Raw genomic sequence first — 22,474 nt, 5'->3', positions numbered from 1 at the left:
ATGTCCGGCAGTCACGAAATGTCTAGCCACAGGGGGCGTATTGATGTCGACACCACTGAGTGCTTTTTTAACAGAGGATCTGTGCATTGCTATTCTTTCTTTTGCCATCCTTATCGTTTTACCTACATAAAGTTTATTGCAGGGACATAGGGTGACGTAAATGATGAATTTCGAATCACAATTCAATCTGTGGTAGATAGGAAAAACTTGACCAGTATTAGGATGGGTGAACTGCGTGCCTGTGACCAAGAAGCTGCAATTGGCGCATTTAGAACACTTGTATGTGCCATTTTTTGTTGCTAACCAACCACTCGATGGTTTTGCTGGACTAATGTCCGAGTAAGATATTCTTTGTTTAAGGTTGTTACTCCTTTTAAAGCTAAAGAGTGGAGTATTGATGCAATCCGCACCTAGTACTGGATCAGTGCTCATGATGTGCCAGTGCTTTTGAACTGCAGCTTTCAAACTTCTAGAGTTGGTCGAGTAGGTTGTTGGAAACACAATTCTTTTCAAGGTGGTATCATTAGAAGAGGGTTTTAATAGATCTTCACGATTAAGCACCTTACATTTCTCTACCGCGGTGCGTACCTCGTCCTCATCGTACCCTCGGTCTAGGAATTTCTGTGCCATGTCTTGAAGATCCTTCTGTAGATCATCTCGGTTTGAAGTAATTCGTGCCACCCGAATGAGTTGTGAAAAAGGTAACCCTCTTTTTAGCGGCTGAGGGTGAAAGCTGTCATAAGCAAGAAGTGTGTTCTTGTCCGTCTGTTTTTTATACACTTTGGTGTTGTATTGTCCATCCCTGGCTGTTATTGTCACATCCAAGAAATTTATCGTGACCGGGTCATTGCTGCATGTGAACCTGATAAGGCCTGGAAGCCTATTCAGGTGAAGTACAAATTCTTCCAGTTGTTTTTTGGTGCCAGTCCAAACCATAAAGAGGTCGTCAATATACCTCATATAGAGGGCTATATACTTGGAATACTGTTTGTTAGACATAATATGAAGTTTTTCATAATGGTACATGAACAGGTTGGCATACGATGGGGCCATATTGGACCCCATCGCAGTGCCAACCAGTTGAAGAAAAAATGCATTATTAAATAAGAAATAGTTCTTATGTAAGATTATATCGATGAGGAGTAGTAAGTAGTCTATCGGTGGGCCCACATAGTCTGTACTCACTGTCAGAATATCACGAACTGCCTCTATACCTTCTGTATTTGAGATGTTGGTATAGAGGCTGCTGACATCTAATGTGACTAACAAGCTGTCAGTCGGGGGTCCCCCAAAGTCTCGCAGCTTAACCAAGAAGTCTGTTGTGTCTCGTATGTAATATGGAGTTTTCTGGACCACTGGTTGCAGTTGGTAGTCGACATACTGGGACAAAGGCTGGCTTAAGGAACCCCTGGCAGATATAATAGGTCTGCCAGGGGGTGCCTCAAGGCTCTTATGAATTTTGGGGAGTATATACATGAGAGGAATCTTAGGGAAGTCTTGTTTCAGGAACAATGAAGTTTGATTGTCAACCCACCCATTGGTCACTCCTAAGTCAATGACTGAGTCTATCTCTCTTTTGTAATTTGATGTAGGATCGAAGCGAAGTTTTTTGTAACAGGTCTGGTCGTTAAGTTGTCTCATTACCTCAGTTACATAATTGCTGTGATTGAGAATAACAATACCCCCGCCTTTATCGGCGGGGCGGATCACAATGCTCCTGTTATCGTGGAGTGAACGTACAGCACTAGTTTCTGCTCTTGTGAGGTTCGATCTGATCCTGTCATGTTTTTGGGAAGTATTATGTAAATCAGTCTTTACCAGTCTGAAAAAGGTGGCTATGGAGGGGTTCACCGTGGGAGGGTCAAACGTACTTTTAGGTTTAAAGGGACGCGTGGTGTTATCCATACTGGGGCCCTGTTTCTTAAAAAAATCCATGATGTTAAGTTTACGTTGGAACTTGTAAAGTTCGACCTCTAAATCTATTGGTTTTTGTTTGAATGTCTGAATAAATGTCAGTCCTTTGGATAGGACTGTCATTTCTTCACTGGTAGGTAAGTAGTCAGAAAGGTTGTAAACTACTTGTTCCTCGGTCCTGTTTTTGTGGCGGTTCCCCTTCCCCTTGTGTCGCTGTCCCCCTCTTCTTGTCCTTTTGGTGTGTTCCGATTTCGGCTGCGCGTATGGACGCGCTCCCGAAAAAACGGCTGTCGTCTAGATCTCGAGGACTGGTCTGAGTCGCTATGTGATGTGTGAGAGTCAATGTCAGTGAATTTTCTCTCGTAGCGTCTTCTAGGTCCCTCGTTGGCTTTCCAGGGGCGTCTAGTATTCTGCTTGTTAAGCCAAGGGTAGACCCGTAGGTCCTTATAATCCTCTTTTACTTTTTTGTACTTGGTTTTCTTAAAAGTCAGGAGTTCGGTTCTAAAAGTCTCTAGTCCTTCAGTCAGTTTTGTCACCCAGGGTTCGCAAATACTCGCTATAGCGAGTATTTTACCCACTTTTGGGCACCAGGGACTCATTTTTTATGAATGGCTGGGTCCCCTGGGACTCGCTCCGCCCATTTCGGCGTGCACGCCGTGTTAATATGTGTAACAAGGACGGAGGGATCTGTTTCCCCCTCAGTTGTGATGCAACCGTGGAGAAGACACAGCGTGATGGCCGCTTCACACATCTGCTGGGCGCGAAAATGAAAGGGTCCCTGTCACCGCAGTCATAGGCAGCGGTGCACGGAAGCCGTGTAAGCTGGCTCCTGCACTGCGCCTCAACAATGCTGGAGCCAACACCAGAAGCAGCTGCTCAGAAGGGGAACAGAGCTGCGGCTGGTGTGAGGACGGAGCATGAGGAACTGATACCAGAATTGGGGGCCAGAACCAGGGAGGTGTGAAAAGTGAGGACGGAGCAGGCCCGGGCAGGAAGTAGAGGTAAGAGGGGTGCGTGGTTCATTTAGCAGGCTGCTTGGCTGTGTCATGCAAGGGGATTTATTGCTATCAGGACTCAGGCTGCAGACTTCCCTCCTCCTCTCCTACCTCGCGGTGCTGCTCTCTTGTGTGTCACTGTCACCTCCTTCAGGCTCTGAGTGCTGGCTGTTATTAGCCCACTTGTCCCCTCCTCCCCTCACTGCACAACTGCACAACTGGCAGGCTGCAGCTCACCAATTAACTCTTAACAGGCAGAGCTGCCTGTAGGAGAGGAGCCTATAGACTCTGCTGGGATTTCACTCACCCTATCCCTCCTGTTCCTGCTGCCATTACTTTTAATTTTGTTCTAGAAACAATGGACAGGGGCAGAATCCTGATTGGTGCAGCACAGGTGTCCCTATTCCGACATTATGCCTTTTTCTAGTATATGTGTATCTTGCTTTATGTGTGGGCAAATTGCCAATTGATACACCCCCCCCCCCCCCCCCCCCCCCCCCCCCGCAACCCACAGTTTTGGGGTGCCCAAATCTATGTTCACTTACCCAAAAAAAAAATCTCAGCTCAGGCTGGCCCTTGGCTCAGGGTATATGCCATATGTGGAGGAGAGGAGGAGGCTTCTGTATGTGCCATGCAGGGGAAGGGGAGAGGAGGCTTTATTCTTTTGGGACCCAGAAAAGGTCAAGTAGGACCCCGAATTTTGTAAGTGAGGGGTCCCAGGGACCCATCATTTTGGGGGCTTTTCGCGATCACTGGTCACCCATGCACCTCCGTCATCTGCAGTCATAGTCTCAAGTCCACCCCGTTCACATTCAGCAATGTCAATTTTTAACGCATCTATTTCACTATTGACCTGTTGTATTACTAGTATCATTAAATCGAGACTACATTGGTTGAGATCATACACCACTGTTTGCAGAAATCAGTATTCCCTCTGCCTATGGTGTAAGGTGCTTAATCGTGAAGATCTATTAAAACCCTCTTCTAATGATACCACCTTGAAAAGAATTGTGTTTCCAACAACCTACTCGACCAACTCTAGAAGTTTGAAAGCTGCAGTTCAAAAGCACTGGCACATCATGAGCACTGATCCAGTACTAGGTGCGGATTGCATCAATACTCCACTCTTTAGCTTTAAAAGGAGTAACAACCTTAAACAAAGAATATCTTACTCGGACATTAGTCCAGCAAAACCATCGAGTGGTTGGTTAGCAACAAAAAATGGCACATACAAGTGTTCTAAATGCGCCAATTGCAGCTTCTTGGTCACAGGCACGCAGTTCACCCATCCTAATACTGGTCAAGTTTTCCTATCTACCACAGATTGAATTGTGATTCGAAATTCATCATTTACGTCACCCTATGTCCCTGCAATAAACTTTATGTAGGTAAAACGATAAGGATGGCAAAAGAAAGAATAGCAATGCACAGATCCTCTGTTAAAAAAGCACTCAGTGGTGTCGACATCAATACGCCCCCTGTGGCTAGACATTTCGTGACTGCCGGACATTCCATAAGAGACTTCAAGTTCATGATAGTCGACCACATTCCTCCACTTAGGAGGGGTGGCGACAGACATAAGATACTCCTGCAAAGAGAGTGTCAATGGATACGAAAATTAGACACTTTATCCCCGACGGGACTTAATGAGGAATACCCCATCACTGCATATCTGTAGTGACATGACATCTCGAGAACCCTGTTTCTAGTGCATTCAATTGTCTCTATGACTAATGGGCTCAATATGCCGACTTGTACCAGTAGCATTATTCATAATGTGCTGGTCCCTAATGAAATTATTGTAAATATTTGCGTTTATATGTATGTCAGATTCACTTAGTTTTATGTCTTAGTATATTGTTGTGATCAGCCCAATCAGCCTTTCTAGTGACATGCCCATGCCTCAGCACACTTCTTTGCCTATCTTTGTACCGTTACTACAGGAATTGTCCCCTATGGTACTTAGTAGGTCGCATGTTACGACCCTCCCAAGATGGCGTCCGCATCACTCGTCCCAATTTCCCCTATGGCATCGTACCCCCTCCAAGATGGCCGAGCGTTTCAGGATGCGGTCCAGGGGCTAAGCCGGGTCCACGCCAGGTGATGACGTAGGACACCGGCTGCCCTGTATGGAGCTGACGTCCCCGATACTGCGTGATGAGGCGGGTGACGCGCTGCGTTCCACCTCCGTCTCCGTACACACGCCTGCCTGTGGAGAGTTGATACACGATAAGCCGGCTATTGGTCGATGGGTCACACGTGTGTGGGGGAGCGGCACACATACAGATCACTGTGTAAACTCAGTCTCCTTTTATGGAGTTCCGGGCAAAGGTGCGGCTGGGCTGTCTAGCTATGATTGGCTGATGTGCAACACACAACAGCTGTGTGAGCTAATTGTTTGAGGTGTTGGTGGCTATTTAACACGGTTTGAGTGTTAGTATGTTTGGGTCAGTCTGTGAGAAAGGCTTCCAGCCGAAACGGAACCGTCGACTGCCGACTGCTTATATCATAAGCTGCAAGGATGGGTGATTATGCTTGTGACCCCCACTATTACTAATTTTGCATTTAAGTCTGATGCTCAACTTTATGGATGAATAAATTTTGTCATTCTGGACTTTAAAAAAGGACCAAGGAGTGCTGTCATCTCTGTATCTCTTGATACACAGTTTTCTTATATCTTTGTGTTGACCTGGCACCCAAATTAACCCCTGTAAGGTGTGCGGATTCCTCAAGTTATCATATATCTACCGTCTCATTGGATCTGAATCTGCACCCAGATTGGTCTGTGTGTGTGATGACACACGGATACTATTGTATATATTTGTACATTCTGTATATATTTGTGTTTAAGTGTTTGTCAATTGTCCACTGGAGTGTAGCTATTTTCTCCCTATCAGTTAGCTCATATTTCTGAATTCTTTTTACAAATCTTGTCATACTATGGAATCAGATATTGGGGATCTAACTGGTACTAAGAGGTTTCTGGAGAAAGATATATCCAAAATACTTTTTCCTGACACCGATAAGTTGGCATTTGACATAGATAGCCCCAGCGAGATATATTCTGACCTGCTAAAACTTAACAAGAGACGCATTGAGCTTGAATTACACGGACTGACACTCACTCAGTATTACAAAGATAAACTCCTACCCAGGGGATTTCGCATCAGAAATCAACCCACCATAGGCAGAGGGAATACTGATTTCTGCAAACAGTGGTGTATGATTCTCAACCAATGTAGTCTCGATTTAATGATACTAGTAATACAACAGGTCAATAGTGAAATAGATGCGTTAAAAATTGACATTGCTGAATGTGAACGGGGTGGACTTGAGACTATGACTGCAGATGACGGAGGTGCATGGGTGACAAAACTGACTGAAGGACTAGAGACTTTTAGAACCGAACTCCTGACTTTTAAGAAAACCAAGTACAAAAAAGTAAAAGAGGATTATAAGGACCTACGGGTCTACCCTTGGCTTAACAAGCAGAATACTAGACGCCCCTGGAAAGCCAACGAGGGACCTAGAAGACGCTACGAGAGAAAATTCACTGACATTGACTCTCACACATCACATAGCGACTCAGACCAGTCCTCGAGATCTAGACGACAGCCGTTTTTTCGGGAGCGCGTCCATACGCGCAGCCGAAATCGGAACACACCAAAAGGACAAGAAGAGGGGGACAGCGACACAAGGGGAAGGGGAACCGCCACAAAAACAGGACCGAGGAACAAGTAGTTTACAACCTTTCTGACTACTTACCTACCAGTGAAGAAATGACAGTCCTATCCAAAGGACTGACATTTATTCAGACATTCAAACAAAAACCAATAGATTTAGAGGTCGAACTTTACAAGTTCCAACGTAAACTTAACATCATGGATTTTTTTAAGAAACAGGGCCCCAGTATGGATAACACCACGCGTCCCTTTAAACCTAAAAGTACGTTTGACCCTCCCACGGTGAACCCCTCCATAGCCACCTTTTTCAGACTGGTAAAGACTGATTTACATAATACTTCCCAAAAACATGACAGGATCAGATCGAACCTCACAAGAGCAGAAACTAGTGCTGTACGTTCACTCCACGATAACAGGAGCATTGTGATCCGCCCCGCCGATAAAGGCGGGGGTATTGTTATTCTCAATCACAGCAATTATGTAACTGAGGTAATGAGACAACTTAACGACCAGACCTGTTACAAAAAACTTCGCTTCGATCCTACATCAAATTACAAAAGAGAGATAGACTCAGTCATTGACTTAGGAGTGACCAATGGGTGGGTTGACAATCAAACTTCATTGTTCCTGAAACAAGACTTCCCTAAGATTCCTCTCATGTATATACTCCCCAAAATTCATAAGAGCCTTGAGGCACCCCCTGGCAGACCTATTATATCTGCCAGGGGTTCCTTAAGCCAGCCTTTGTCCCAGTATGTCGACTACCAACTGCAACCAGTGGTCCAGAAAACTCCATATTACATACGAGACACAACAGACTTCTTGGTTAAGCTGCGAGACTTTGGGGGACCCCCGACTGACAGCTTGTTAGTCACATTAGATGTCAGCAGCCTCTATACCAACATCTCAAATACAGAAGGTATAGAGGCAGTTCGTGATATTCTGACAGTGAGTACAGACTATGTGGGCCCACCGATAGACTACTTACTACTCCTCATCGATATAATCTTACATAAGAACTATTTCTTATTTAATAATGCATTTTTTCTTCAACTGGTTGGCACTGCGATGGGGTCCAATATGGCCCCATCGTATGCCAACCTGTTCATGTACCATTATGAAAAACTTCATATTATGTCTAACAAACAGTATTCCAAGTATATAGCCCTCTATATGAGGTATATTGACGACCTCTTTATGGTTTGGACTGGCACCAAAAAACAACTGGAAGAATTTGTACTTCACCTGAATAGGCTTCCAGGCCTTATCAGGTTCACATGCAGCAATGACCCGGTCACGATAAATTTCTTGGATGTGACAATAACAGCCAGGGATGGACAATACAACACCAAAGTGTATAAAAAACAGACGGACAAGAACACACTTCTTGCTTATGACAGCTTTCACCCTCAGCCGCTAAAAAGAGGGTTACCTTTTTCACAACTCATTCGGGTGGCACGAATTACTTCAAACCGAGATGATCTACAGAAGGATCTTCAAGACATGGCACAGAAATTCCTAGACCGAGGGTACGATGAGGACGAGGTACGCACCGCGGTAGAGAAATGTAAGGTGCTTAATCGTGAAGATCTATTAAAACCCTCTTCTAATGATACCACCTTGAAAAGAATTGTGTTTCCAACAACCTACTCGACCAACTCTAGAAGTTTGAAAGCTGCAGTTCAAAAGCACTGGCACATCATGAGCACTGATCCAGTACTAGGTGCGGATTGCATCAATACTCCACTCTTTAGCTTTAAAAGGAGTAACAACCTTAAACAAAGAATATCTTACTCGGACATTAGTCCAGCAAAACCATCGAGTGGTTGGTTAGCAACAAAAAATGGCACATACAAGTGTTCTAAATGCGCCAATTGCAGCTTCTTGGTCACAGGCACGCAGTTCACCCATCCTAATACTGGTCAAGTTTTTCCTATCTACCACAGATTGAATTGTGATTCGAAATTCATCATTTACGTCACCCTATGTCCCTGCAATAAACTTTATGTAGGTAAAACGATAAGGATGGCAAAAGAAAGAATAGCAATGCACAGATCCTCTGTTAAAAAAGCACTCAGTGGTGTCGACATCAATACGCCCCCTGTGGCTAGACATTTCGTGACTGCCGGACATTCCATAAGAGACTTCAAGTTCATGATAGTCGACCACATTCCTCCACTTAGGAGGGGTGGCGACAGACATAAGATACTCCTGCAAAGAGAGTGTCAATGGATACGAAAATTAGACACTTTATCCCCGACGGGACTTAATGAGGAATACCCCATCACTGCATATCTGTAGTGACATGACATCTCGAGAACCCTGTTTCTAGTGCATTCAATTGTCTCTATGACTAATGGGCTCAATATGCCGACTTGTACCAGTAGCATTATTCATAATGTGCTGGTCCCTAATGAAATTATTGTAAATATTTGCGTTTATATGTATGTCAGATTCACTTAGTTTTATGTCTTAGTATATTGTTGTGATCAGCCCAATCAGCCTTTCTAGTGACATGCCCATGCCTCAGCACACTTCTTTGCCTATCTTTGTACCGTTACTACAGGAATTGTCCCCTATGGTACTTAGTAGGTCGCATGTTACGACCCTCCCAAGATGGCGTCCGCATCACTCGTCCCAATTTCCCCTATGGCATCGTACCCCCTCCAAGATGGCCGAGCGTTTCAGGATGCGGTCCAGGGGCTAAGCCGGGTCCACGCCAGGTGATGACGTAGGACACCGGCTGCCCTGTATGGAGCTGACGTCCCTGATACTGCGTGATGACGCGGGTGACGCGGCGCGATGCGCTGCGTTCCACCTCCGTCTCCGTACACACGCCTGCCTGTGGAGAGTTGATACACGATAAGCCGGCTATTGGTCGATGGGTCACACGTGTGTGGGGGAGCGGCACACATACAGATCACTGTGTAAACTCAGTCTCCTTTTATGGAGTTCCGGGCAAAGGTGCGGCTGGGCTGTCTAGCTATGATTGGCTGATGTGCAACACACAACAGCTGTGTGAGCTAATTGTTTGAGGTGTTGGTGGCTATTTAACACGGTTTGAGTGTTAGTATGTTTGGGTCAGTCTGTGAGAAAGGCTTCCAGCCGAAACGGAACCGTCGACTGCCGACTGCTTATATCATAAGCTGCAAGGATGGGTGATTATGCTTGTGACCCCCACTATTACTAATTTTGCATTTAAGTCTGATGCTCAACTTTATGGATGAATAAATTTTGTCATTCTGGACTTTAAAAAAGGACCAAGGAGTGCTGTCATCTCTGTATCTCTTGATACACAGTTTTCTTATATATATATATATATATATATATATATATAAAAGATGTTCAGGCATTGTTCTGAGTTATGTATCCTAGTGTGCTTTTGAAGTCGAACTGAGCCATGATGGGATGCAGAAGGGAGGAGCCTGCTCCCAAAGTTTGAAGCATAGGTGCCTGGCTCCTGGCGGACCCCTCTACATCCCAAGGTTAGCTGTGTCACCGGACTGGACTCAGAGAAAGGGGTTCGAACGGTAAGTTCTTACAAAAATCCCCTTTTTATAAAAGATTCTAACAGCGTAATAGGCTCAGCATAGGGGTGAGAAACACAGTACATCTGGTCATACTTTTTACCACCAAAACCCATACAGAAATTCAATATAACAATCTTAAGTGACTAAAGCTACAAAGTTTCTGATTAGTTTTAATCTAGATTCATGGAACTCACCGAAAGGTCTCTTGTCGAGATCTAGACAAGAAAGATGGTAAGTCTTCGTACACAGCTTCTTATCGCATAAGATCAGCTCGCCGCCGTCGTTACAGCGGAAGCAGTAATCCTCAGACTCCTTTTTCAGTTCTCTGGTTCTCCTTCGCTTTGATTTCTTCTTCGTTTTTTTCACTTTCTCTTCATGAGATGCTGCAGAGGAATTCTAAAATACAGGAACAAAAACACAAGTATTTTACATTGTTCTAGACCAGTGGTATCACACATGCTGCCCTTCAGCTGCTTGTGGAACTACACATCCCAGCATGCCCCAAAAGCAGAAAAAAACTGTAGCAGGTGCTGGGATGTGTGGCTCCCACAGCAGCTGGAGTGCCACAGGTTGACGTTCTAGACTAGGCATCTACCATATTCACACAAAACAACTATTAAAATGGCAATACGGAGTCGTATAAAGCATAAGTGGTTTGTATATGCAGCGATGTGTGACATTTGCTTTCCTGTGATGTAATATAGCGTGGAAATAGAACCAAGACAGATTGTCTCAGACGTACCAGCTCTCACCCTTCACATAGAATGTGACAGCATATAGGAACCTCGGCCTATCTATTCTGCCCCTTTTTTTATCCTTAAGGCAATTTCAACCCTTTTTGAATCCTAGGTCATCGTAAGGATATTCATAGGTCTATCCCATGCAGTGCTCATTTAAAAAATGTAGCCGAAAACTATCAAGTCCACAAAGGTTTTCTCCGTGACTATAACAAAGATAGGAATTTCTTAATAACGAAAATGTTGACTAAACGTTAGTCCAGGTCGCCACGATGAAATACAAAAACCGCGGTATCCTTTTTCTCTAGAGACCTTCAGGTTGTATTTTTAGAGTCACTGATCTATTGCATTCTTTAATACTGTATTTTACCCATCCCCTCTGGCCCCAGATTTACTTACTAGTGCTGCGGCTGCTCAACAATTCTTGGTCATGGGAATCAGTCAGTTTAATTAGTTAATGGCTATATATTATAATATGCATCCATACAGAGCTCAAAGCTGCCCAGTGTGTACGGCCCAGCGATGCGCACTCCCGCATCATCGCCGGGAAAGCCGCTCATCTGCTGGTATTACCAGCAGAGGAGCAGCTTTGTGGACGGCTTTGCATAGCGCTGCGCTAGGCAAAGCAATCCACCCCACTGCCGACAGCCCCAGGCAGGGGGAATGTACCGAGCGCCTTCCCTCCCAGCGAGGACAGCGCTCATAGCTGTCCATACACGCTGGGCATAATCGCCCAGCGTGTATGGACCTTTAAACTTAATTGAATATCCTTGCCAAAGTCAACACTGATTCCATACGTGTTATAGCCTCTGCCACCTCTGATGAGAAGCTATTCTTCTGTTTATCACAGACTGTGTCAAACAGTTGGAACCATTCCTTTTGCTCTATGAAAAGGAACCAAGATCTGTATACTCTATGTGACACTTGAGATCAGTTACTTTGGCTTGTGAATGGGAAGAGTTCAGGCTGCAACCAACCTTTGGCCGGTCACCAAGGAATCCGCTACAGTTTGGCGCTCCACATCTGCAGACTGTTTTCTCATTCCCAAGGCAATCTAAGTTGTAGTTGAATGTTAATTCCTCGCCTGCATTAAAAAAAAACAAAAAAAAAACAAAAAACCCCATTATCTTACTGCACCAAAACAGCACAAGCGGTCTGATGCTTAGCTGAATATGGACACATTTCAAGTTCAAAATGTAATCATGACACACACTGGTAGTTTACTAATATGCATAGAAAAACACACAACTACACAAAAAGATAATTTTCACACACACACACACACACACACACACACACACACACACACACACACACACACACACACAACAGCTGAGCTTACGGGGGTATTCAATTGTTTCCGACAGCATTGAAGGCAGATTCCATCAAAACAGGTCCGACTATAGTAATCCCCCCGCCCCCCTTCCCCGTGTCACGGCTCCCCCTCCTGGCTTCAATCAATGCTATGGAGACGGACCACAATAAAATGGCCGCCCCATAAAGCAGACTGTTCTCAGAAACTGTCTGCGGTATGGGGGCGGCCATTTTATCGTGGTCCGTCTGCATAGAATTAATTGAAGCCAGGAGGGGAGCCGGGACGCGCGGACAGGTAAGCCTGCGGCAATGGGGGGGGGGGGGGGGGGGGGGGGGGGCGCCCCAAACAAAGCTATGCCACTGACCCCTCTAAGTCTAATTTGGAAGCCTCCAGTGAGGAATAAAAAAATAAAAAAAATAAAACACGGAACAGCAGTCGGACCTCAATCTTTACCTGCAGGTATGTCCCGCACCGCAAAGAGGCCTACTCGCGTGTCACCATTCACAGTCCATTTCTGAGTCTCGCAGTTTGGCTGACAGCTGTGATTCATAAAACGAGACAAGTTCCCTTTAGGTCCCGCATCTATAATTCGGTCCTGTAAGTGAACAATGGTCAGAAAATGGACTCACAAAAATTTGATTCCCCCCTCCTATTTTGAACTAGGTTTTGTTACTTTAAAGAAATTGGACACAGACTCATGTCATGTCATGCATGTGACATCTGCATCAAACACACATGCAGATTGGCTGACCAGTAGCTGGAAACAGGAGATACAGGACTGCTGAATACACAGAAGGTAGTTCTACAGGACCAGGAATTCTTTGCTCATGCCACAATGTCCTAGACTTAATAATTTAAGGAAGTAGTAAAGTATATGGGGCTGCAAGATGACAGGGAGAACACTGAAACAGACTATCGCGTTTCTCCTAAAAAAGTAAAAAGAGTGCTGAAAGGCCATTGTGTTTCTCCTTACAGAAGCTGTAGGAGGAACGCGCTGGTATATTTATAGTGGCATTGCTCTAGTAAAGAGAAACGCGATGGAATGATTTAGTGCCATAGCTTCTGTAAGGAGAAACGCGGTGGTATGTTTATAGTGCCATCATTCCTGTAAGGAGAAACGCGGTGGCATGTTTATAGTGCCATCATTCCTGTAAGGAGAAACGCGGTGGCATGTTTATAGTGCCATCGCTCCTGTAAGGAGAAACGCGGTGGCATGTTTATAGTGCCATCATTCCTGTAAGGAGAAACGCGGTGGCATGTTTATAGTGCCATCGCTCCTGTAAGGAGAAACGCGGTGGCATGTTTATAGTGCCATCATTCCTGTAAGGAGAAACGCGGTGGCATGTTTATAGTGCCATCGCTCCTGTAAGGAGAAATGAGATGGTGTGTTTTAGTGCCATCGCTTCTATAAGGAGAATCACGCTGGTCTGTTTTTAGGGATATCGCTTCTGTAAGGAGAAACGCGCTGGTTTATTTTTAGTGATATCGATTCTGTAAGGAGAATCACGCTGGTCTGATTTTAGTGCCATCGCTTCTGTAAGGAGAAACGCGCTGGTCTGTTTTAGTGCTAACAGAAGAGATAACACTAAAATATCCCAGCACGTTTCTCTTAACCGGGCGCAGGGCTTACTGTTATACTGGCCACTGAGATGTCATATATCACTGGATATAACACTCCCAAAGCTGTACAGAAATAATGTAGCTCAGGCTCACTAGCTGCTGCAGACATGGATAGATAGCAAGCAGAGCTTTGTGCAGAGCCTAGCGTTCCGCCCCAGATTTACATATACCTTGTCAATAGTCAGCATGTAGAAGTGCGAGATGTCGTTCTCCTGTGCGCGGCGTATTCTTGCCATACATTCCTCTTCGTCTATTAGTTCTCCAATATACTCATTCACAAACTCCCCCTGCAAAATACACCGTGCCAATGAGAATAGGTCTACCAGACGCAATAGATTTATCATCAAGTCTCAGTGCATAAGCCGACATGAGAGAGGGGTCTTAAAAAATCCATACGGTAATTAGTCAGTAAGATGTACAAGCAGTCTCTGCGGCTTTCACCACAACCATTCTCTACTAAAGTGGGGCCCATCTGCTAGATTCCAAGGCCATTGGATCTAGTTTTCTGAGGACACATGGTCAACAATATAGTATTGTGGGTGAGAATGGACCTTGCAGGCCCAAACCCTCCCCGCCGCTAAGAAAATCTTATATCCATGGGAATTCCTGCTGCCTACTCTACAACCTTGGCTTCAAGACAGCGCGTCTGCTCCTCAATATATGGTCTTGCCTGGGTTCTTCTGGTGGGAGAGGGCTTCCACAGGCTCCTCAGTAGTGCCTCTAGCAAAGCTTCATTTGTGCGCTGACACCCTTTCTCCCACTCTCTGAACAGATCATAGGGCTATAATATCCTTTGGACCAAATTAATTAGTATGCCCAATCCACAAAGGTCTGTCCTTCGGCTGACTCCCCCTCCCCCCAATTATGAATGCTGAGGCCTCTTCAGTAAATACCTCTCCTGTTGAAGACCCCCCTTCCCCTTCCTCCATGCACTCTCATTTTGCTATAGTAGCATAGAGAATTTGATGGCAAATAAAAACCGCTTGGTCAATATGCTTATGTCTATCCCATGTAGGTTTACATTTCTCTATTGTCATAGCCACTACCACCCTTTCTGTAAAGCTTTTTTTTATTTTTTTTGCGTGTGGTTGGCTGCACCTGGCACCTCTACAATATTACTTTCCTGCCATCTTCTTACAACATTACATCTGTAAGATGGGGTTCACTTCTGACAGCGCCCCCCCCCCCCCCCCCTCTCTGCTCATGTTGGGCTGTCTGTGGCTTTAACAATAAAATTAGTCACGTCTTGTACCAGCCCATGTAGTATAGCTCTGAGATTTAGGGGGTATTCAATCATCGGCCGCAGCTGTTGAGCTGGCCCGACAGCTGTGACCCTGTCCCGTTCTCAGTCGGCTCAACAAAGAAAAACAAGACGGGATTCAATGTCCCACCTGCTGTGGGACAAGAAGGGGGCGTGGCCGCCTGCAGAGGCGAGCTGCAGCCGGGAGCTCATCACTTCCTGGCAGAACGAGCCCGACTGCCTGTGAACTCAGGCTCGTTCTGCCAAGATACCCTGTTCAATGCGGTCGAGGAAGACAGCATGGAATAGGGCCCCGCAGCCATCTTCTCCGTCGGGAGATGGTTGCAAGTGCTTGAATACCCCCCCTCTGTGCTTCTTGGGGACCAATCTGGATGGTGTTCGGGTGCGGGCTTTGAAAAAGCAGTGTATTGGCTTGGATGTATCCGTCTACTTGTTCCCATCATCTAAACAGGACATTACGGACAGAGGCTTGTGTCTGCAGCAGCAGCCCCCAGTTAAAAAAGTAGGTATGACTTTTGGGCCACAAGGCTCTCAATCTGAACGTCAAGGCGGGCAGGACGTAAGGTAATCATGAAACCGCTTTTAAACTTCACATTTTATTATGCCCTTAGCCTACGGTTTGAATGCAATTCTTTTCAATGCAATTACCTTTTTGATGTCTCTTATCGCAATGAGACCCCATCCTTTGCCTTCAGTCTTCACGATCTTGGTCTCTGGATACTGGCGCTTGGTGAAGCCCTGATTCTGACACCTCCCCCCAGCCGGGCAGACTTGGGGGTGGCATTCGTACATTAGCATCCGGTTCAGGCATTCAGAGTCATAGCCACAGGGTTTGTCGCTGGACGGCTTACAATTGCACTTGGGAATTTCCGATATATCGGCAGTGTAAACTTGAACTTTTCCATAGGGCTTATTCACCTAGAATAAAACCAACATTATTATATCCGTCAAGCAGAAAATGAAGTGAGCGCAATTTCTGCAGGACGTTACCTTGATGTGCTTATAAGGCGGAGGCTTCTTCTCGTTCTCCTCCGTTTCTTTTGCCTTCCGCTGTAACTTCAGCTCACAGTATCGTTCTTCTGCCTGCTGCAAGGCTGAGAAGGAAATAACGTTATAGTGTAGCGCCGACTCCCGCCAAGCACTCCCTTATCGACAAGCGCTCCAAGGTAGAGGGGAACAAGTACCATTTTTGAAGACGTTGCCAATGCTTTTAACACCATGATGTTTGCTGCCCTGATCCCCCTCCACATACGGAAATACCCGCGCCTGGTGCGTCCAGTAATAATCTTTGGACCCGAAAAAGAAGACTGGAAATTCTCCAATTTCATGCTTCAACTTCTGGATGTTTGTTGGGATGTTCTTCGGGTGACACACCTCTGCAGGCCACCATCTAGTTCCAACAGAAGCCAATTAGCATCAAACACAATAAGTGAAGAAGAACGGGATGGATTTGGGTAAACATCCAAAACTCAACAAGAAGACCAAGGACGATGATGAATAGAAATGGTACAAGACTATAACATCATACATTCAGGGACAGCATCTAGTGAATACGGTTATGTAGGCTACACACCAGAACGTTTTGGCCTAAAAAAAAACCCAGATTTAGATACAATATTTACCGTTTGTATGTAAATTGGGCATGTTATGAACCATTTCCGATCCGTGGGTCGTATGGCCGATTCTCTGATCCTACGTGCAGCAGTAGGATTTGAATATGACCCCTTCAACAGAGTACCAATCAGGAGCAGATCATGTGCTTCAACAGATCGCGAGACGATCGTAAGATCGTCTTACAATCTGCTCCCGATCTCAATCGTTCTGGTGTGTACCAGGCATAAGACATCCCCTTAAAAGGTCGTACCTGTAATTCCCCAGTTTCACCCAAATGATGTCCTGATAGCGCGGCTTCTTCCCCAGCCTGCAGTCATTGCAAAACCAGCTTCCATCTGGCATTTCAATATTCAAGCAGTCAGGGTGGAAAGCGGCAGGGCAGGACTCGCAGCACAAGAGGCTTCCACCTGCAGCCGGGAGCAATGACATTTACACAAAGGACTCGCTCAGATCATTGAAGGTCTGCAACATGATAAATCTAGAACATTAGTCTCCACCGTCCCACGTATGAGCTACCTGCTTCTGCAGGATCGGCTGCCAACTCTGTGGCCAGTCACTGCCCACAGTGGAGAATATTGTCATTGAGAAAAGCAGTATTCCCAACACCATTTTTCACAGCATACATACATACATTACATTATTTCACCAGGTAACCTTTTACATTTTAAAATAAATGAATAAAAAAAATACAGTACGAAACTAAAAAAAAATATCATCCATCAACTGTTGGTTTGTTCTTAAATAGTTCACAAAAGTGTTTAAAAAAACTCTTAATAAATGCAATATATAAAAACGGGAAGACCATATACTGGGCCCCATTTAGGTCCTGACATACATCTATGCGGCTCAGGCCGCAAGAGAACCCATGATCAGTACTTTGCACATGCTACGGGCCCCGTATGGCGGCCAAAATTGGGAACAGATTAACGGCTGAAAATTTGTGGGACAGCAACTGCCTCGGTTTCCTAAAACACTGGAGCATGTCACCAGTTTTGGGGTTGTGATGAGCCAATACTCTCCATCTGAAGATGGAGGTATAATAAACTCTATGCTGGATCTTCAGCGATCGTTTTGAGATACCCCCATGGATCACTCACGCGGCTGGCCGGTTGTGTTGCAGGTGATCAGATGCTGCATCCTTGGACACCGCACAGATCACCAGCGCAAGCAGGAGGCAGCTACTTCTATATAAGACGCCTCAGTCTGCATTACCATATTAGTGCTACCAGTTCCTCCTGCTCCAAATTAAATAAACGTTAAATAATGACAGCAATAATGATAACAATCACAGTAATAAAAACAAGGACACAAAACATACCTTTGGAGCAGATAAAACACCAGCACACGTTGATGTGGGTGTGATGCGCTTTGCCCTTTGTGGCAGCAAAGTGTGCGGAGCAGATGATACTGGAGGGAGACAGTACTGCGCACCCGGCGGCTATGCAGGACTCTCCGCCGTGGTAGGCAACTGGACAGCGGACACAGCGCATCAACTTTGCTGCAGAAGAAGAATCGCAGCTTAGACTTTGTCATCATTTGTCCCAGAGGACGTTAGATAAACCATGCTATAATTGTCACACACAAGGTTTTCTATTGTGTTCTATACAATTCACAGAACACACAAGGTTTACTAGTTGCTCAAGCTAATTGTATGAACGTTCAGCAGAGTGGTCATGCAGGATCTCAGAACCATTTCCACAGCACCCAGCGTGTAGCCGAATAAGCCCATAGGGGTTCTAATGTGATCAGAACAGGGGGGGGGGGGGGCAGCAGATTTATTAAGCCTGGGTGCATGACCCCCCCTGTTATGCACCGCTTTCAGTATAAACTAGTCATACAAAGTAAAGTATTTCTGCTCAGATGGGACTTAATAATGAACCTGCCCCACAACCAGAACCCACTTCAGGCGCGGACTGGACACAGCTACTTATAAGCTGATTATAGCCAAAAGACAATCAGCATTTGAGTAACACAAAACATCTTGAAGATTTACTAGTTAATCAATATACCAAATGTATCACCGACCGCGCAGCCACTGGTTATGTAGGCTGACTTACAGAAGGGACAGACCAGCGATTATCAAGCCTCACAACCATAACTGGGAAAAAGAACCAGCCAAGCACCTTTTATAGGAGAGTGCAGGCGATGTGTTTCCAAACAGGCTGCAGTAAGAGACAGGAAGACGTAAGTGTGACTGAAGCAGTTACATGGAGAGAGTAGTGGCAGTGTGGGTCTATTCTAATGCAGAGGTATACAACATGCGCCTGTGAATCTCAAGTGGAAACATTGGGGCAGATGCCTTAACACGAGATAGATGCAAGGGTGATAAAGAGAGATAAACATTCAGCCAATCACATCCTAACTGCCATCTTACAGGATGTGTTTGAAAAAAAGTCAGTAAGGAGCTGATTGGCTGGACTTTTATCTCTGTATCACCCTTTGCATTTATCTCTTGTTAAGGCTTAAAACATCTGCCCCATTGTCTTAAAAATGTGTCACTCCATTATCGGACAATCAGTGGATCATATTGGGGTTCCAAGGCCGAGCACCAGTATTACTGCATCACTCCAATTCTGCACACTCACACAAACACCATCTACGCACGAACACACACACACACACACACACACACCACATGAAACTAAAGGCTCACCTTTGATAGTCCTGGCATTTGAAGGGTTTGAGAGCAGGCAGCTGGCACAGCGGTGAAGGGGGCAGCGGAACCCTTTGTCAAATACGGCATGAGGGTATTTTCTCAGACAAGAATCGTGATAAAATTTGCCACAATTTGATGCATTACAACGTTTAACTGCTTCGTTTTTTTCCTTGCACACAAAACACGTGTGGATACCTAGACGGGGAAAGGAAAGGGCAGGAGGGTGAGGAACAGAACTGCAGCTCAATAGAACGACCATTAAAGTGAACTAAACCAGAAAACTAAAAAACATTTACATGGCTGAAGAGAAAAGGTAGAACAGTACTATGCCATGGTAACAAACGTTTCAGAGTCTGAGGAAACGCAAAAATACTTCATGAAAACACATTTATACATATATTATTTTATTTTACAGAGCACTTTTTTTTCCCCCATTTAATTTCATCCTGCACCTTACGGCCATTTGTGTAGTGAGATCTGTATATATCCGCAAGAGAACAAGGCTTCCCACCTGATGTGCATTCTCCACACAGGAACTGTCCAGAGGGCTTCCTAGTGAGGCCGAGGCAGGAGACATGGAAAGCAGAAAAGCAGAGGCCTTCACACAGCAGGAGGTCCCCAGGCTTCTCACAGACCTAGAATACATTCGTATAGATAAAACACATAATAAAACTAATCTCACAGAATACCAGAATGTGGTAAACGTACACTGCAGAAACATACCCATGCCTGCAACACTTACATACTGCACCAACACACACACATGCAGTCCAGCATTACGGATGCCTGTGAATTGTAACAACGTTAAAGGCTGTCGGTTTGTGGAATAGTTACAGCTCAAAGGGTATAAACCAATCCCATCAAATTAAATGGAAAAATCCATGCAGTGTTGCATAATTGTTAGCAGGCAGGCTAGGTACATATATAACGGTGGGGTGGGGGGGGGGGGGGTGTTTACCTGGCAGACTAGTTCCTTTTTTGAAGATCCTTTCTCAGACTTCTTGCAGAGCAGGGACTCGTCTGCACTATCAGAGGGTGACTCGGATCTCTCATCAGACACCTACAGTAAAAGTACATTCCACATTAGCAGTAATCAGACATTACAATATGTTTCCCAGGTCCTGCTAGGGGGTTGGTCACTAAAGGGGGGGAATGATGTAATCAATAGGTCACGGGACATAGCGCAGCCTTTTATCTCCCAGGTTAAGTGCTTGGAATGATTATATTTGGTCCCAGAGCTAATATTCAGTAACAGAGAATTGGGGGTAAAAGCCAGGAGCTCTGCAAGGACTGCATGCAGTAAGCCTCCAGTGGTGAAGTTAGCGCAGATTTCTGTCAGGCACGTCCAAGTTATGGCCCCTCCAGCTGTTGTGAAACTACACATCCCAGCATGCCTTGCCATAGTTTTAGCATTCCCTAATAGCAAAACTGTGGCAAGGCATGATGGGACTTGTGGTTTCACAACAGCTGGAGGGCCGTAGTTTGGATATGCCTGCATTAAGTGAACCCTGGTTGTTATTGTACAAAACTCGGGTCTTTTGGAACGATGTGCGGCAACACACTTGTTAACCAAAAGCCGAATCCACTATTTACTAAGACATGGACGCAATAATTATCAGAAATACAAACCAATTCCTACCATTATGGGACCACGCATCAGGCCGCTATTGGGTCAATTCCACGTGGGTATGGGTTGACCAAATTAAGGTCGGTAGACGACTGAATGACCTTCAGTCGTCTACACAGGAAAAGGTCAAAATGCCTAAGGACAGTCAAAAGGTTGGAGGTGGGTTCTCACTTTTTTTTGCCCCGAATGTCGTCACAGTCACCTTACCAGGGCACCACGTGTGCTCGGAACACTATTATATTCTCCCCCCACACCCTAGTGCAGTGATGGCTAACCTTGGCACTCCAGCTGTTGTTGAACTACACATCCCAGCATGCCCTGAATCAATTTTAGCATGACCAAATAGCAAAACTGTAGCAGGGCATGCTGGGATGTGTAGTTCAACAGCAGCTGGAGTGTCAAGATTAGCCATCACTATCCTAGTGGATGGTAGAGCATGAAATATGAACCTTTCGACACGTTTGACTCTCGACCTCCCCGGTGTTGACCTAAGGCCTATCGACCTTCAGTGTCGACCTAATGACCATATACCTTCGACTTTCTGCTAATGGCTGTGGGAAATCCTTTAATTTGCAGATTACAAAAAATTTATAGGGTTCTTTACCTCATTCTCAATCAGAGAAACAGGAGATGAACTCTTGCTGACCGCATGCGTGACTGAGGCAAGATCCGGATTGCGGCTCCGCTTCTTTAACGGCTTGCAAGCATCAGAGAGGTTGTGTACGGCTGTAAAAACAAAGATTTAATTACAGTCTACATTCGCAGCACGTGCTCCGGACGATACACAAGATCCAGCTCCCTCAGATGCTACCAGCGGAATAGTTACACAGGTGAGATTGCTTTGTGCTGGCTTCCTGATATCAGGGAGAGAGTGGACACTAGGGGAAAGCTGCAAGAGAATGATAACGTTACCAACAAAAGCCGCAATGGGCATTTGACAGTGTGACTACGTATCAACAACAGAAGGAAAGACTGCAAAACACACGGTTTCTTGCCTTTAACTCAGGAGTGCATCTGGTAAAACAGGGTTTATCTGATCAGTAACCTCCGCTACAAACTGAGTTAACAATGCAAACAATATAAAGCTGCCTAGGCCTTTGTTTTCTCTGCACAACAGGAAGCATTTTCCATATGTACGGTGTAGCACCCCCTTTTTTATGCAGACATTAGCCCAGCGAAGCAGCTTCTAGCTTTCATATGGCTAGCCCAATCTAGAAAATGACAGTGAGCAGCTGATTGGTTCCTATGGGCAAATGATCCACTGTCGATTGCACAGCTTGTCAGATCTCCTTGTTTATAATAAAGTTTTCTAACTATAAGCTCATGTTGCCAAGCTAGCACAAGAGTGTCAGAAAGGATCCCAGACAATCAAAAATAAAATCACTGCAATCTCGTAATAAAAGTATATTTTGCCGGATTGCTGGTTGACCGTGTTAAGACACACAAGCAGAAATCACAGCAGTAATAGCACTGGGGCTGTACGATATATGAAGTAACCAACAGGTTACTGCTGAATAACTCG

At 45.2% G+C, this 22,474-nt stretch overlaps 1 protein-coding gene across 1 annotated transcript in view; it reads right to left on the bottom strand.

Annotated features, from left to right (window-relative positions):
• The window catches only part of NSD2 (nuclear receptor binding SET domain protein 2), a 68,605-nt gene that overhangs the window by 9,511 nt on the left and 36,620 nt on the right, over positions 1-22,474 (bottom strand). Inside the window, exons 10-22 of the mRNA XM_083151292.1 lie at positions 21,557-21,678; positions 20,284-20,385; positions 19,837-19,960; positions 19,323-19,520; positions 17,988-18,167; positions 16,920-17,076; positions 16,240-16,445; positions 16,046-16,149; positions 15,704-15,973; positions 13,965-14,081; positions 12,628-12,769; positions 11,837-11,943; positions 10,317-10,518 (exon numbers count right to left, since the gene is read on the bottom strand). Coding sequence (XP_083007418.1) covers positions 10,317-10,518; positions 11,837-11,943; positions 12,628-12,769; positions 13,965-14,081; positions 15,704-15,973; positions 16,046-16,149; positions 16,240-16,445; positions 16,920-17,076; positions 17,988-18,167; positions 19,323-19,520; positions 19,837-19,960; positions 20,284-20,385; positions 21,557-21,678 — 2,031 coding nt within the window. The remainder of the gene's footprint in view (positions 1-10,316; positions 10,519-11,836; positions 11,944-12,627; positions 12,770-13,964; positions 14,082-15,703; positions 15,974-16,045; positions 16,150-16,239; positions 16,446-16,919; positions 17,077-17,987; positions 18,168-19,322; positions 19,521-19,836; positions 19,961-20,283; positions 20,386-21,556; positions 21,679-22,474) is intronic.

This window comes from Crinia signifera, chromosome 1, assembly GCF_055691185.1.
Source record: "Crinia signifera chromosome 1, ASM5569118v1, whole genome shotgun sequence".
NCBI classification, from domain to species: domain Eukaryota; kingdom Metazoa; phylum Chordata; class Amphibia; order Anura; family Myobatrachidae; genus Crinia; species Crinia signifera.
Note: the sequence above shows the minus strand (reverse complement) of the source record. Positions and strands in the feature narration are given on the sequence as shown.